This window comes from Physella acuta, unplaced genomic scaffold (genome assembly GCF_028476545.2).
Source record: "Physella acuta isolate Inbredline_101_S28 unplaced genomic scaffold, ASM2847654v3 ptg000259l, whole genome shotgun sequence".
In the NCBI taxonomy this organism is placed as follows: Eukaryota; Metazoa; Mollusca; class Gastropoda; family Physidae; genus Physella; species Physella acuta.
Window position 1 is genome coordinate 97,308 of NW_026731778.1, and position 15,233 is coordinate 112,540.

The 15,233-nt window shown below is 35.4% G+C and overlaps 2 protein-coding genes across 3 annotated transcripts; both read right to left on the reverse strand.

The window, feature by feature from the left end:
- Positions 1-362: 362 nt before the first annotated feature.
- LOC131938903 (uncharacterized) lies at positions 363-4,619 on the reverse strand. Of its 2 annotated transcripts, none has more exons than XM_059297127.1 (2): positions 3,953-4,619; positions 363-1,981 (listed from the first exon to the last, which is right to left on the reverse strand). In XM_059297127.1, the coding sequence occupies exon 2, from the start codon at positions 1,965-1,967 to the stop codon at positions 966-968; it is 1,002 nt and encodes a 333-aa protein (XP_059153110.1). In that variant the 5' UTR covers positions 1,968-1,981; positions 3,953-4,619; the 3' UTR covers positions 363-965. The 2 variants fall into 2 exon arrangements, with proteins under 2 accessions (XP_059153110.1, XP_059153111.1); XM_059297128.1 differs by lacking the exon at positions 3,953-4,619 and adding an exon at positions 2,104-2,259.
- A 932-nt stretch (positions 4,620-5,551) lies between these two features.
- Positions 5,552-7,042, reverse strand: LOC131938905 (uncharacterized). The gene is made up of 2 exons (XM_059297130.1): positions 6,895-7,042; positions 5,552-6,772 (listed from the first exon to the last, which is right to left on the reverse strand). Exon 2 carries the CDS (start codon positions 6,756-6,758, stop codon positions 5,757-5,759), a length of 1,002 nt encoding a protein of 333 aa, XP_059153113.1. The 5' UTR covers positions 6,759-6,772; positions 6,895-7,042; the 3' UTR covers positions 5,552-5,756.
- Between the last annotated feature and the right edge of the window lie 8,191 nt (positions 7,043-15,233).

Below are 15,233 nucleotides of genomic sequence, written 5' to 3' on the forward strand. Positions count from 1 at the left end.
CCTACTGCTGTAGAGGTGCTTGTCTATTATTTTTGGCAAAATGCAAGCAAAATCCTAAGCCTTTTTGTTGTACTTTTATATTTGTTTTTTTTTTTTAAGTTAATTTTAGTAGGAAAAAAAAATCTAACTCTAGTATCTCACCTTAAGTCTTCAAATATTTTTGCACATTAAATAGCTTTAAATAGACATGTGTGATTCGGTTTATGAATAATTTTGATAGCTTTAAACATTTCTATTTGCATACAAATATTTTAAAATAATTACTTAATTTGTAAGTTGTTTTCATTTATATTTTCGTTGTCTAGGCTATTCTTTGTTTTATAATTATAGCAGAATTTAACCATTTACACCAGTCACTCCCAATATGCAGAATTATTTTATCTTTAGTGCTGTAATGGACGGAAAAGGAAATAACACTTACAAGATTGTCTACAGTTATGTTTAAAACATGGATAGTTTCCCTTTAAAGAAATTTTTTTGTTTTGTTTTTAAAGTTTGCTTTACGTTAGTTGTAGGCCCCTGTGTACAAGATTTTTTTGGTGTGTAGTTTTTATATAAACACCCTTTTAACTGCCCGAATACAAGGTATTAATATTTTCCATGTAGAAATAGGTTTAGAAGCAAAAGTTCATTTTGACTCCTTTTACGTGTTTTTTTTTCTTTTTATACTTAGATTCAAATAAAGATCACATTTTTAATAAGTATCAACACGAGTGGTGTTCTTTTATTTTTGAAAGGTTTGCGTGTGGTCACGTGTATGTCTTAGGGCATGGTGTAAATACATCTACTATAATTTTTTAAATTAAGCTCCATTAACTCCTCTAGTACATGTATAATACAGTATGCACAAAGCAAAAACAAATCAAGAAGGCCCCCAAACTAACATTTCAACTTCTCCAGTTAGAAGTTTAACTTGATGGTAACATTCAACTTTAAAAAAAAAAAAACAATGGAAGATTCGAGTTCTAATCCAAGTTGTACATAGTGTATAAATAACTTAAAGATGAGCACTGAACATCTAAAACCGACGATTTAGGCAGGACAGTTGCTGTAATATGGTTCATTGCACTTGACTGACATATCCCATGATCCAATCGGTTTTTTAGGATTTTATCCGTGTTTTTGGGAATCGGGACGGACAAGCCTTCAAACTGACCCGTGGTCAGAGGGAACGTGTCGGCTTTGGCGAAGACCAGGTAGAGAGAGGTGGAACTCGAGACGGCCCAGATGAAGTTCTCGTTCTCTGTGTAGAAGAAGATGTCCACGAAAGGAAATCCGAGCCGAGGGTCGGTGGAGTTGGGGTAGAACTTCCAGTGCATGTAGGTCGTCACGGAGAGGATGTAACCATCGATGCATGACAGAGCGTGACGGACGAGTTTCCAGTCCGTGACGTTGACTGAGATGTCAAGGTCGTCATCCCAGGGGATGATGCCTTGGTGACGATGCACACCCAGCAATGAGCCATCCACGAAAAAGAATTCCACTCTCACATTCCGCAGTGCCTCTGCTAACACTAAATACGTATGAAGCATTCTCAACTTATCCTTGAAGCTCAAAGCAGGAAGAAACCGGAAATGGTCAGAACTTCGCAAGTTGGTCGCTTTGACATCGTTGTAACTTTTAACGTTTCTTGTATCCATCTCCGATATTTGAACAGTGGGTTGTGTTTTCATCAGGCAAGAGGTCACTGGTTCAACCCCCATCTCGTTCGCGGTGAAAAATCGAAGCTCGATGACATCGAAAGTGCTCAATTCTCTCCAAGCGTCAGGCCAGACTGGTCGTAGTACAGTATTCCTCAGAAGTGGGGTGAATGCAATCAATAGCAACACCAGAAACAAGCAGACGACGTATACTATCCGAGAACAGGAAAAAAAATTATTCTGAACACATGTGAATGTTATTTTTCTCATGGTAATGTGTGGGCCTTTCCTTTTTGCCAGTAGCACTTTTTGTTTTTCTTTCAGCATCGAAGTTAAATCAACTAAAAAAATTATTAATAAGTTAATAACCACATATTAAAAACATATTATTATTTTAAAATACGTCTTTAAAACAATTGAAAATAATCGATTGAATATAAAACAGTAAACAATAAATTTTCACAAAATATCCACGAGAACAGTATTCCACCCCGCGTCCTGCTAATCACTGTGTTCAGTCGATCCCTGTTTTTATTTTCCCGACAGACGGCGATGTAATCTTTGTGCGAGGTGAGTAGAGCACGCGAGGAAGAACACAACGCACAGAATTGTGTCAGGGCTAGGCTAAGCTTAACTACTTGCCACACTGTACATCTCTAGCGATCAAAAGTGGGTCAAAATGACCCTTGATTGTAGACAAACAATGGCTTATTTCATATTCAGTACACTATGGACAAATAGATGAATAGGGCCTATGGCTTTAGCCAATATTTTCTGATAAATATTACATTTCATATTACATTTCTATTTCTAGATAATCAGCACTGACTGCCTAACTTTTAAAAACTTAAGTTTTAAGGATGTCCTCAAATAAATGTGTTAAGTATTACAACGAAGGTTGAGCTAGATTAATCGCTATTAAAAACAGCGGCCATCTTAAGAAAATATTAAATTCAGAGTACTGATAGTTCCTTTTTAAAGTATATTCTAATGGAATGGAAAACTCGAAAAGTATTCGCTTATTTTATTATTTTTTTTAATTTTTTCATTTTTTTTGCTGAATGTGAACGCCTTGTTTTTATACACAAGAAATGTTTGTTTTTCCCCTTTAAAAATAGTATTAACATCACGAATTCTATAATTACTGAGGGTTCAACTTTTATTTATCCTGAAAAAAATCCGATTTTGCCCTAATGTTTATTTAAATACTAACTCATTTTTAATTTATTCTCGTCTCGTTTGAATTATTTGATTGCTGCTTCAACTAAATGTTTGTAAGTGAAACGTCTCTTTAATCATTCGTAGAACTTTTTGAGATCTCTTCACCGTCAGCTTCCCTCCCCCACCCCTCCCCCACCCGTCATTTTTTATTAGTGTCCACAAATGAGTAATATATATGTATAAACACAAGAATAGGATATATCTATGAGTTTGTATATTTTTGTGTGTATATATATATATATATATATATATATATATATATATATATATATATATATATATATATATATATATATATATATATGGGCCTACATATATGTTGGCCTATACATACACATAAACATGCACATATACTTACACATAAACAAACATAAAAAAACATGAACATTAACATGAAACATAAGCATGGGCATAAAAAAAAAATAATCATGCACATACAACTTAACATGTACATTCGCAATGCATATACATATACATGTGTATATATATACACATATATATATATATACATATAGGCTATTTATGTATATATATATATATATATATATATATATATATATATATATATATATATATATATATATATATATAATTATGTGTATGTATGTACGTGTGTTTGAGTACAGTTATTTCAAAAACAAGCTTGTTATTCATTTATTATAGTAACATTCAGTATTTCGTGAATCCTTTTGCAAGCTTCTTCAAAATGTAATATACTTTCATAGACCGAATAATTACTAATATATTTTTCAAAACTATTATTTAGCGATTACGCTCATGACCCCCCCCCCCCTACCTTCCCCCCCCCCCCCCCCTACACACACCACCACCACCACCTCTGCCTGATTCGACAGTGTTGCCACTATGCCTCGTCTTCGATGAGATTTATTCCTGTATTAAAACATAACAGAATTCCATAAACGAAACAATCCCAATTTCTTTTTACCTGTTTAATATTTAAAAAGACCCTTCAGTAGCCTATATAATCTAAGGTGCTATCTTTAAATTAGAAACTAAACATTATAATGCAATTATTATTAATTACGTAAAAAAATTAAAATGTTTAAAATGAAAAAAAATATATATCTCACTCGTTTTTTAACACTTTATTTCTAACTCAGCGCAACATCACGTCATACAATGAATAAACAATGGCATTTATATCCTGAAAGTTTGTATGTGTCTATACATATCTGTTAATGCGCATGCGTGTTCGTGCTGTTCATCAAGTACGCCCGTACACTACAGTATAACATGCGTACACAAACCTTGTATAAGTAACTCAGTTATTCACACGTTAAAAGTCCAAAATGGTTTCACAATAATTGTTATACATCAACACGGATACAAATTTAGGGAGTGGGGTGTGCTATGTAAAAACTAGCCGTGTCATTTGTGTCTGTGTGTAGTTGAACTTGTTTGCTATAAGCTTATTTAGCATTTAGTTACATAAATATGTACTTTACAATACTCCAACTAGACTAAGCATTTCATTTTTAGTATTAAAAAAGTGAAGAATACTCTTTAGACCTAGTGATCCATTGAGCAGATGAAGTAGAGTTCGTGTTTCTTGACCTCGGCATATGAAGGGAATGTATGGTCAGCACTTGAAAGGAATGTGTGGTCAGCACTTTGCCAAGCCGCCTTTACATTCCCCAACATGTGTTAGGTACTCATCAGAGCTGGGTGGACTGACTTGGAACCCGATTCGATCTCGAGAATTACATTTGGCGCTTTCCTATTCTAAATTTTTAAAACTCTTTTTTTTTTCGTATTAAATCATTTTGTTTTACATTCCCAAGAACTCATTAATAAAATTAATTTAAACTTAATAGGCCTCTTACTGCATTAGGTAACCGACTGGAAAATTTTATCTTTCTAGTTTTTTTTTTTTTTTTCTGTTTTTAAAACGTGAAAAATGTTCAAGTAAGCCCGATTTTTAAATATTCTGCAATCAAAATTGAATTATATTGAAAGCTCAGTAATACCCTGATTATTACCCCTGTCTTTAAATTTATTTAGTAAATACATTTATTTTGTGCACTTATTTTTTTTTAATATTTAAAAAAATATATTTAAGTGGTACACCTGTTTTAATGACCTCGGTATAAGAATGGACCTGAATAGTGTGGTCAGTACTGTGCTGTGCCCAGCGGACTCTACTTTCCCTATAGAGCTTTGTGGACTTAGGGACCTCCTACGGACTTGGAACCCGGGATTTGAACTCGGGACTCTCGGTTTAGTAGTTGTATGCTCAACTATCCGACCACACCGTCCCTATTTTTTTAATATTAAGAACACAGTTAAAGTTGTTTGTTTTAAATATGCCAGCTGTTTCTATTGTAGCGGAAAAGTATGTTTCCACACCAGGGGCGTCGCGAGGCGGGTGCGTGGGGTGCGGTTAAGTACATAATGACGATCGCGATAATGGGGGGGGGGGGTCGGGAAGGGGGACGGGACACCATAATGTAAACATGCAAACAATGCTACACCCAGCTGTATTAATTAGCAACCGACTATAAACATCGTTAGTATTAAATGTGAACACTTTAAAGCTTTTACTGGGGGGGGGGGGGTGACACCAACTGTAAAATTTACAGATGAAAAAAAAGGGGGTGACACCATGAGGTGGCGCACCTGGTGACACCCGACGTAGCGGCCACTGTTTCACACGTCCACATCAACATACTGTATAGTTACTATTATGCTATGCGCGGGATGTTACTTTTCTTTCACTAAAAGTAATAATATCAAGCAGCTATCAACTTATAGAGTTACTTCTTCAACAACACAACAGACATATCTTCATCGTGAAGGTATCTCATTGGGAAGATAACGTTCATTTTTACTCGGAGGTTTTAAACAAAAATAAACAATCGATGGAAGATGCGAGTTCTAATCCAAGTTGTACATAGTGTATAAATAACTTAAAGATGAGCACTGAACATCTAAAACCGACGACCAAGGCAGCACAAAGTCTGTTTTATGGTTCATTGCACTTGACTGACATATCCCATGATCCAATCGGTTTTTTAGGATTTTATCCGTGTTTTTGGGAATCGGGACGGACAAGCCTTCAAACTGACCCGTGGTCAGAGGGAACGTGTCGGCTTTGGCGAAGACCAGGTAGAGAGAGGTGGAACTCGAGACGGCCCAGATGAAGTTCTCGTTCTCTGTGTAGAAGAAGATGTCCACGAAAGGAAATCCGAGCCGAGGGTCGGTGGAGTTGGGGTAGAACTTCCAGTGCATGTAGGTCGTCACGGAGAGGATGTAACCATCGATGCATGACAGAGCGTGACGGACGAGTTTCCAGTCCGTGACGTTGACGGAGATGTCAAGGTCGTCATCCCAGGGAATGATGCCTTGATGACGATGCACACCCAGCAATGAGCCATCCACGAAAAAGAATTCCACTCTCATATTCCGCAGTGCCTCTGCTAACACTAGATACGTATGAAGCATTCTCAACTTATCCTTGAAGCTCAAAGCAGGAAGAAACCGGAAATGGTCAGAACTTCGCAAGTTGGACGCTTTGACATCGTTGTAACTTTTAACGTTTCTTGTATCCATCTCCGACAGTTGAACCGCGGGTTGTGTTTTCATCGGGCAAGAGGTCACAGGTTCAACTCCCATCTCGTTCGCGGTGAAAAATCGAAGCTCGATGACATCGAAAGTGCTCAATTCTCTCCAAGCGTCAGGCCAGACTGGTCGTAGTACAGTATTCCTCAGAAGTGGGGTGAATGCAATCAATAGCAACACCAGAAACAAGCAGACGACGTATACTATCCGAGAACAGGAAAAAAAATTATTCTGAACACATGTGAATGTTATTTTTCTCATGGTAATGTGTGGGCCTTTCCTTTTTGCCAGTAGCACTTTTTGTTTTTCTTTCAGCATCGAAGTTAAATCAACTAAAAAAATTATTAATAAGTTAATAACCACATATTAAAAACATATTATTATTTTAAAATACGTCTTTAAAACAATTGAAAATAATCGATTGAATATAAAACAGTAAACAATAAATTTTCACAAAATATCCACGAGAACAGTATTCCACCCCGCGTCCTGCTAATCACTGTGTTCAGTCGATCCCTGTTTTTATTTTCCCGACAGACGGCGATGTAATCTTTGTGCGAGGTGAGTAGAGCACGCGAGGAAGAACACAACGCACAGAATTGTGTCAGGGCTAGGCTAAGCTTAACTACTTGCCACACTGTACATCTCTAGCGATCAAAAGTGGGTCAAAATGACCCTTGATTGTAGACAAACAATGGCTTATTTCATATTCAGTACACTATGGACAAATAGATGAATAGGGCCTATGGCTTTAGCCAATATTTTCTGATAAATATTACATTTCATATTACATTTCTATTTCTAGATAATCAGCACTGACTGCCTAACTTTTAAAAACTTAAGTTTTAAGGATGTCCTCAAATAAATGTGTTAAGTATTACAACGAAGGTTGAGCTAGATTAATCGCTATTAAAAACAGCGGCCATCTTAAGAAAATATTAAATTCAGAGTACTGATAGTTCCTTTTTAAAGTATATTCTAATGGAATGGAAAACTCGAAAAGTATTCGCTTATTTTATTATTTTTTTTAATTTTTTCATTTTTTTTGCTGAATGTGAACGCCTTGTTTTTATACACAAGAAATGTTTGTTTTTCCCCTTTAAAAATAGTATTAACATCACGAATTCTATAATTACTGAGGGTTCAACTTTTATTTATCCTGAAAAAATCCGATTTTGCCCTAATGTTTATTTAAATACTAACTCATTTTTAATTTATTCTCGTCTCGTTTGAATTATTTGATTGCTGCTTCCACTAAATGTTTGTAAGTGAAACGTCTCTTTAATCATTCGTAGAACTTTTTGAGATCTCTTCACCGTCAGCTTCCCTCCCCCACCCGTCCCCCACCCGTCATTTTTTATTAGTGTCCACAAATGAGTAATATATATGTATAAACACAAGAATAGGATATATCTATGAGTTTGTATATTTTTGTATATATATATATATATATATATATATATATATATATATATATATATATATATATATATATATATATATATATGGGCCTACATATATGTTGGCCTATACATACACATAAACATGCACATATACTTACACATAAACAAACATTAAAAAAAACATGAACATTAACATGAAACATAAGCATGGGCATAAAAAAAAAATAATCATGCACATACACCTTAGCATGTACATACGCAATGCATATACATATACATGTGTATATATATACACATATATATACATATAGGCTATATATGTGTATATATATATATATATGTATATATGTGTATATATATATATATATATGTATATATATATATATATATATATATATATATATATATAATTATGTGTGTGTATGTACGTGTGTTTGAGTACAGTTATTTCAAAAACAAGCTTGTTATTCATTTATTAATAGTAACATTCAGTATTTCGTGAATCCTTTTGCAAGCTTCTTCAAAATGTAATATACTTTCATAGACCGAATAATTACTAATATATTTTTCAAAACTATTATTTACCCCCCCCCCCCCTTACACACACCACCACCACTGCCTGATTCGACAGTGGTGCCACTATGCCTCGTCTTCGTTGCGATTTATTCCTGTATTAAAACATAACAGAATTCCATAGACGAAACAATCCCAATTTCTTTTTACCTGTTTAATATTTTAAAAGACCCTTCAGTAGCCTATATAATCTAAGGTGTTATCTTTAAATTAGAAACTAAACATTATAATGCAATTATTATTAATTACGTAAAAAAATTAAAATGTTTAAAATGAAAAAAAATATATATCTCACTCGTTTTTTAACACTTTATTTCTAACTCAGCGCAACATCACGTGATACAATTAATAAACAATGGCATTTATATCCTGAAAGTTTGTATGTGTTTATACATGTCTGTAAATGCGCATGCGTCTTCGTGCTGTTCATCAAGTACGCCCGTACACTACAGTATAACATGCGTACACAAACCTTGTATAAGTAACTCAGTTATTCACACGTTAAAAGTCCAAAATGGTTTCACAATAATTGTTATACATCAACACGGATACAGATTTAAGGAGTGGGGTGTGCTATGTAAAAACTCGCCGTGTCATTTGTGTCTGTGTGTAGTTGAACTTGTTTGCTATAAGCTTATTTAGCATTTAGTTACATAAATATGTACTTTACAATACTCCAACTAGACTAAGCATTTCATTTTTAGTATTTAAAAAGTGAAGAATACTCTTTAGACCTAGTGATCCATTGAGCAGATGAAGTAGAGTTCGTGTTTCTTGACCTCGGCATATATGAAGCGAATGTATGATCAGCACTTGAAAGGAATGTGTGGTCAGCACTTTGCCAAGCCGCCTTTACTTTCCCCAACATGTGTTAGGTACTCATCAGAGCTGGGTGGACTGACTTGGAACCCGATTCGAACTGGAGAATTACATTTGGCGCTTTCCTATTCTAAATTTTTAAAACTTTTTTTTTGTATTAAATCATTTTGTTTTACATTCCCAAGAACTCATTAATAAAATTAATTTAAACTTAATAGGCCTCTTACTGCATTAGGTAACCGACTGGAAAATTTTATCTTTCTAGTTTTGTTTTTTTTTCTGTTTTTAAAACGTGAAAAATGTTTCAAGTAAGCCAGATTTTTAAATATTACGCAGTCAAATTTGAATTATATTGAAAAGCTCAGTACAACACTATTACCCCTGTATTAAATTTCCTTAGTAAATATATTTATTTTGTGCACTTTTTTTAATATTTAAAAAATATATTTTTAAGTGGTACACCCGTTTTAATGACCTCGGTATAGGTCTGGTAACCAGGTCACCAACCAGTTCTATGGCTCATGCAAGTTTTATTGAGCCGTATAGCTGGTTGGTGACCTACTTACCAGCCCTATAAGAATGGATAGTGTGGTCAGCACTATGCCCAGCGGACATAAGTTGAACCAGGTACCCTATAGAGCTTTGTGGACTTAGGGACCTTCTACGGACTTGGAACCCGGCATTTGAACTCGGGACTCTCGGTTTAGTAGTAGTATGCTCACCTATCCGACCACGTCGTCCCTATTTTTCTTTTAAATTAAGAACAAATATAATGTTGTTTGTTTTTAATATGCCCGCTTTTTCTATTGTAGCGGAAAAGTATGTTTCCACACCAGGGGCGGGGCTGGGGGGGGGTGCGGTCCGCATCGGATGTCACCATTTTGGGGTGTGACACCAAGACAAAAACATTGCAGGATACAGAATAAATGTTTTCCCAGTTCAATGAATGGTTAATTAGAGTTTTTAAAATATTTTAAGTACATAATGATGATCGCAATAATGGAAAGGGGGGGGGGCACTATAACGTAAACATGCAAACAATGCTACACCCGGCTGTATTAATTAACAACAGACTATAAACATCGTTAGTATTAAATGTGAACGCTTTAAAGCTTTTACACCAGCTGTAAAATTTACAGAGGAAAAAAAGGGGAGGGGGGGGGATGACACCATGAGGTGGCGCACCGGGTGACACCCGACCTAGCGACGCTACTGTTCCACACGTCCACATCAACATACTGTATAGTAACAATTATGCTATGCGCGGGATGATACTTTCCTTTCACTAAAAGTAATAATATCAAGCAGCTATCAACTTATAGAGTTACTTCTTCAACAACACAACAGACATATCTTCATCGTGAAGGTATCTCCTCTGGAAGATGGCGTTCATTTTTACTCGGAGGTTTTAAACAAAAATAAACAATCGATGGGAGATGCGAGTTCTAATCCAAGTTGTACATGGTGTATAAATAAGTTAAAGAGGAGCACTCAACATCTAAAACCGACGACCAAGGCAGCACAAAGTCTGTTTTATGGTTCATTGCACTTGACTGACATATCCCGTGATCCAATCGGTTTTTGAGGATTTTATCCGTGTGTTTGGGAATCGGGACGGACAAGCCTTCAAACTGACCCGTGGTCAGAGGGAACGTGTCGGCTTTGGCGAAGACCAGGTAGAGAGAGGTGGAGCTCGAGACGGCCCAGATGAAGTTCTCGTTCTCTGTGTAGAAGAAGATGTCCACGAAAGGAAATCCGAGCCGAGGGTCGGTGGAGTTGGGGTAGAACTTCCAGTGCATGTAGGTCGTCACGGAGAGGATGTAACCATCGATGCACGACAGAGCGTGACGGACGAGTTTCCAGTCCGTGACGTTGACGGTGATGTCAAGGTCGTCGTCCCAGGGGATGACCCCTTGGTGACGATGCACACCTAAAAGAGAACCCTGAACAAAAAAGAATTCCACTCTCATATTCCTCAGTGCCTCTGCTAACACTAAATACGTATGAAGCATTCTCAACTTATCCTTGAAGCTTAAAGCAGGTAGAAACCGGAAATGGTCAGAACTTCGCAAATTGGACGCTTTGACATCGTTGTAACTTTTAACGTTTCTTGTATCCATCTCCGAGAGTTGAATTGTGGGTTGTGTTTTCATCAGGCAAGAGGTCACAGGTTCAACCCCCATCTCGTTCGCGGTGAAAAATCGAAGCTCAATCACATCGAAAGTGCTCAGTTCTCTCCAAGCATACGGCCAGACCGGTTGTAGAACAAGATTTCGCAGGAGCGGGGTGAACATGATCATTAGTATGACCAGAAACAAGCAGACTATGTACACCATTCGAGAACAGGAACAAAAAATATTCGGAACACATTTGAAGGTTATTTTTCTCATGGTAACTGGTCTGGCCTTTCCTTTAGCCAGGAAAAATTTTAATCTTTCTTTCAGCATCGGAGTTTAACCAACCACAAAAAAAGACTATTTTACAAAAGTTAAACCACAATTTTTAAATTATGAAATATTGTATTTAAAATTCTATTTTAAAAAAATGATCTTGCCTGAAGATGTCCACAGAAAGCACTATACTCCTTAAAGCAAAGAAAATCTCCATCAGATTATTGATTCACCCAGCGTGTAGTTTACGCACACACTATCTCGTATTTTACACTTTCTATGTTTTTATATTCCCAACGACGTTAAAGTGCACTCTGCACTTAAGTGACGTACCGGAATGAAGACAAAAAAAAAACACAACACATCACACGTCTGGCGACCTTTCCATCCCCCCGCAGACGATAACACACAAGGAATGCTCATCTGTCATGCGGTTTATGGCTCCGAACGACCGGACCAGTATCCGTTCTGAAAATCGATACGGAAGACCAGAGGGGTTCGCGTGTCGTGTGTAGTTGTTCCAGCGGTACTTTGTCCGCATGACCCGTGGCTTCTCACACGCACACACGACAAGAAACTGTTGTTAATATTCAAATTTATATTGATCTTACGATGTGTATTAATACCATCATATTTAAAAAAAATAATTTTTGTTTATCCATATTCAAATTGTTATAGTGCGCGCATCTACAAAAGTTGTGTACTATTATTTGAACTTATCGTATATTGGATTAGTTCGTTCTGCTCTAAATAAAGTCGCTTTAAAATATTATAACGCACTGGTTCTGCTATCTAAAAGACGTAACGATTCGTTGATAAAATACTTTGTGTAGTGCAATACAAACTTGTACAACTTGTTTACTGAAGAAAAGTGCAATACCAAATCATTAACCGCACCTCTGGCTTAGTCAAACTAACATTGTATTCGCTTTTCAGCACGCAATTAAAAGAATAATAATCCTTTAAAAAACACGAAAAATCCACCAAAAACCTAATGTTTGACCCTAATTAATCATTTACGTAGGTTCAGCTCTGATTTGTTTACCTAATACAAAACGTGCTTGTGTCCGCTGGTGCAATGTGGCATTTTCATACTATTTATTTCCACACACACACACACACAACCCACCCACTAACCCCCCCCCCCCCCCCACCACCTCTAAACACTACTGCTTTTTATCTTTGCCGTGCAGTACCACAGTGTACGCACTAAAATGTCGTGACATTCAAATTGGTAAGAACTTAGTTGATGATTTACCCCTTGCTGTTCGCGCATTCATATGCACGGACACACACACACATACATATATATATGTATATATGTATATGTATATATATATAACACTTTATATTAATATTAATATATATATATATATATATATATATATATATATATATATATGTATATATATATATATATATATATATATATATATATATATATATATATATATATATATATATATATATATATATATATATGTTTATTTTATTTTGAAAGTATATATATATATATATATATATATATGTATATATATATATATATATATATATATATATATATATATATATATATATATATATGTTTATTTTATTTTGAAAGTATATATATATATATATATATATATATATATATATATAATACACACATATATATAAGTAGTATATTAGGTCACTTTTGGAGCGTATGGGTGAGCAGGATGCGGATGCGGATGCGGATGCGGAACAAAGGCTATATAGGAAAATACTCCCCCAGCCTGGTACAATGACATATAGCAAAATACTCACCCTCCTGGGTGGAGTGGGTGATGCGGAGGGTGAGCCTGCCGCAAAGACATATAGTAAAATACTCCCTGGGTGATGCGGGGGTACACCGACATATAGTAAAATACTCATCCAACTGGGTGAGGGTGGGTGAGCAGGATGTACAATGAGATATAGTAAAATACTCACCCACCTGGGTGAAGGTGGGTGAGGGTGGGTGAGCAGCCTGGGACAATGAGATATAGCAAAATACTCACCCACCCTAGGGTGGGGGATGCGGATGCGGAGTAGGTCAGTAGGTCACCACCGGCGACCTTGTGACGTAATTAGTAACATTATGACGTAATCATTGACCTAGTTACATAATCATTGACCTAGTTACGTAATCATTGACCTAGTTACGTAATTTTAACGAATTTTTTTTAATTAGTTTTAATGAGTTTTTAAAATTTTAATTAATTTTTGACCTAGTTACGTAATTTTAATGCGTTTTTAAATTAGTTTTAATGAGTTTTTAAAATTTTAATTAATTTTTGACCTAGTTACGTAATTTTAATGTATTTTTTAATTAGTTTTAATGAGTTTTTAAATTTTTAATTAATTTTTTATTATCGAGTTACGTAATTTAATTACTTTGATTGTATTTTTATTTTGTTTAATTTGTTTGTTTACTTGTTGTTTAATTTAATTACTTTGTTTATATTGTGTAATTTTTATTAACGAGTTACGTAATTGGATTTTAATTTTTTAAATTTTTAAATTTTAATTTTAAATTTTAATTGATTTTAATTACTTTGTATTTTGTTTGTTTATTTTGTTTGTTTACTTGTTATTTAATTTGATTACTTTGTTTATATTGTGTCATTTTTATTAACGAGTTACGTAATTGGATTTTAATTTTTAAATGATTATTTTTTTTAATTTTTAACTTGTTAAAATTGATTTTAATTACTTTGAATGTTGTTTATTTGTTTAATTTGTTGGTTTGTTTATTTACTTGTATGTATGTTTAATAGTAAACGGATAGGGGTGTTGGTGGATGAGAGGGGGAGTAATGATGGGGTTTGAGGGTAGGGGTGCGTTAGCGTGTACTTTGTGAATAACATACATTAACAACACCTGTTACTCGCTAATGCACCCGGCACGTATCGATTCACCAGCAAAGTTTTTCTTTTTGTGAGGGACCGTACACTGTCCGAGTTAATTTTGGTCACACCCACTGGACCATCATCAACTTGATAGCCCACCTAATTAAATTTTTTTTTTTTTTTTTTGACACCCGTCATTGATTTATGTGGGTTCGCGAAGCGATCCCACCGGGAGGTATAGTAATTAACGCGAAGCCAGCGTTAAGTGTGGCGACAGCTGGTGCTGTAATTAGCCACGGCTCTCGGCTTTTTTCATTAGACTACAGCTGTACATGAACTATGTTCACATATCGTACGCCCGGTCATTCTTTGATCAAATTAAAAAATTTTGTTTCCACATGTCCTGCGAACCGTCCCTTGCTATGTATGAAAGATTAATGGTTGTAACTATGCGCTTATAGCGAGGGTCAGCGAAAACAAAAATATATTTAAGGGTCGGAATTTTCTTTCAACCACCGTTAAGTCAGGTTTTGAGACGAAACGAAGTCTCGGTAGGTTCGTGTTTTTTAATGGGCGACAGGGCGACTTGGTGCGTTGGTACGTAGGTATGCGGGGTTAAGGTTCTATAACTCTATATATTTAAATACGTTTTTTTTTTTTTTTATTCAAATGAGTTTACTCCCCCTAACGTAAGTACATGTAAAGAGGGATTTCCTATAGATCTGTAATGAATTAGGCCTTTTTTTGACTATGACT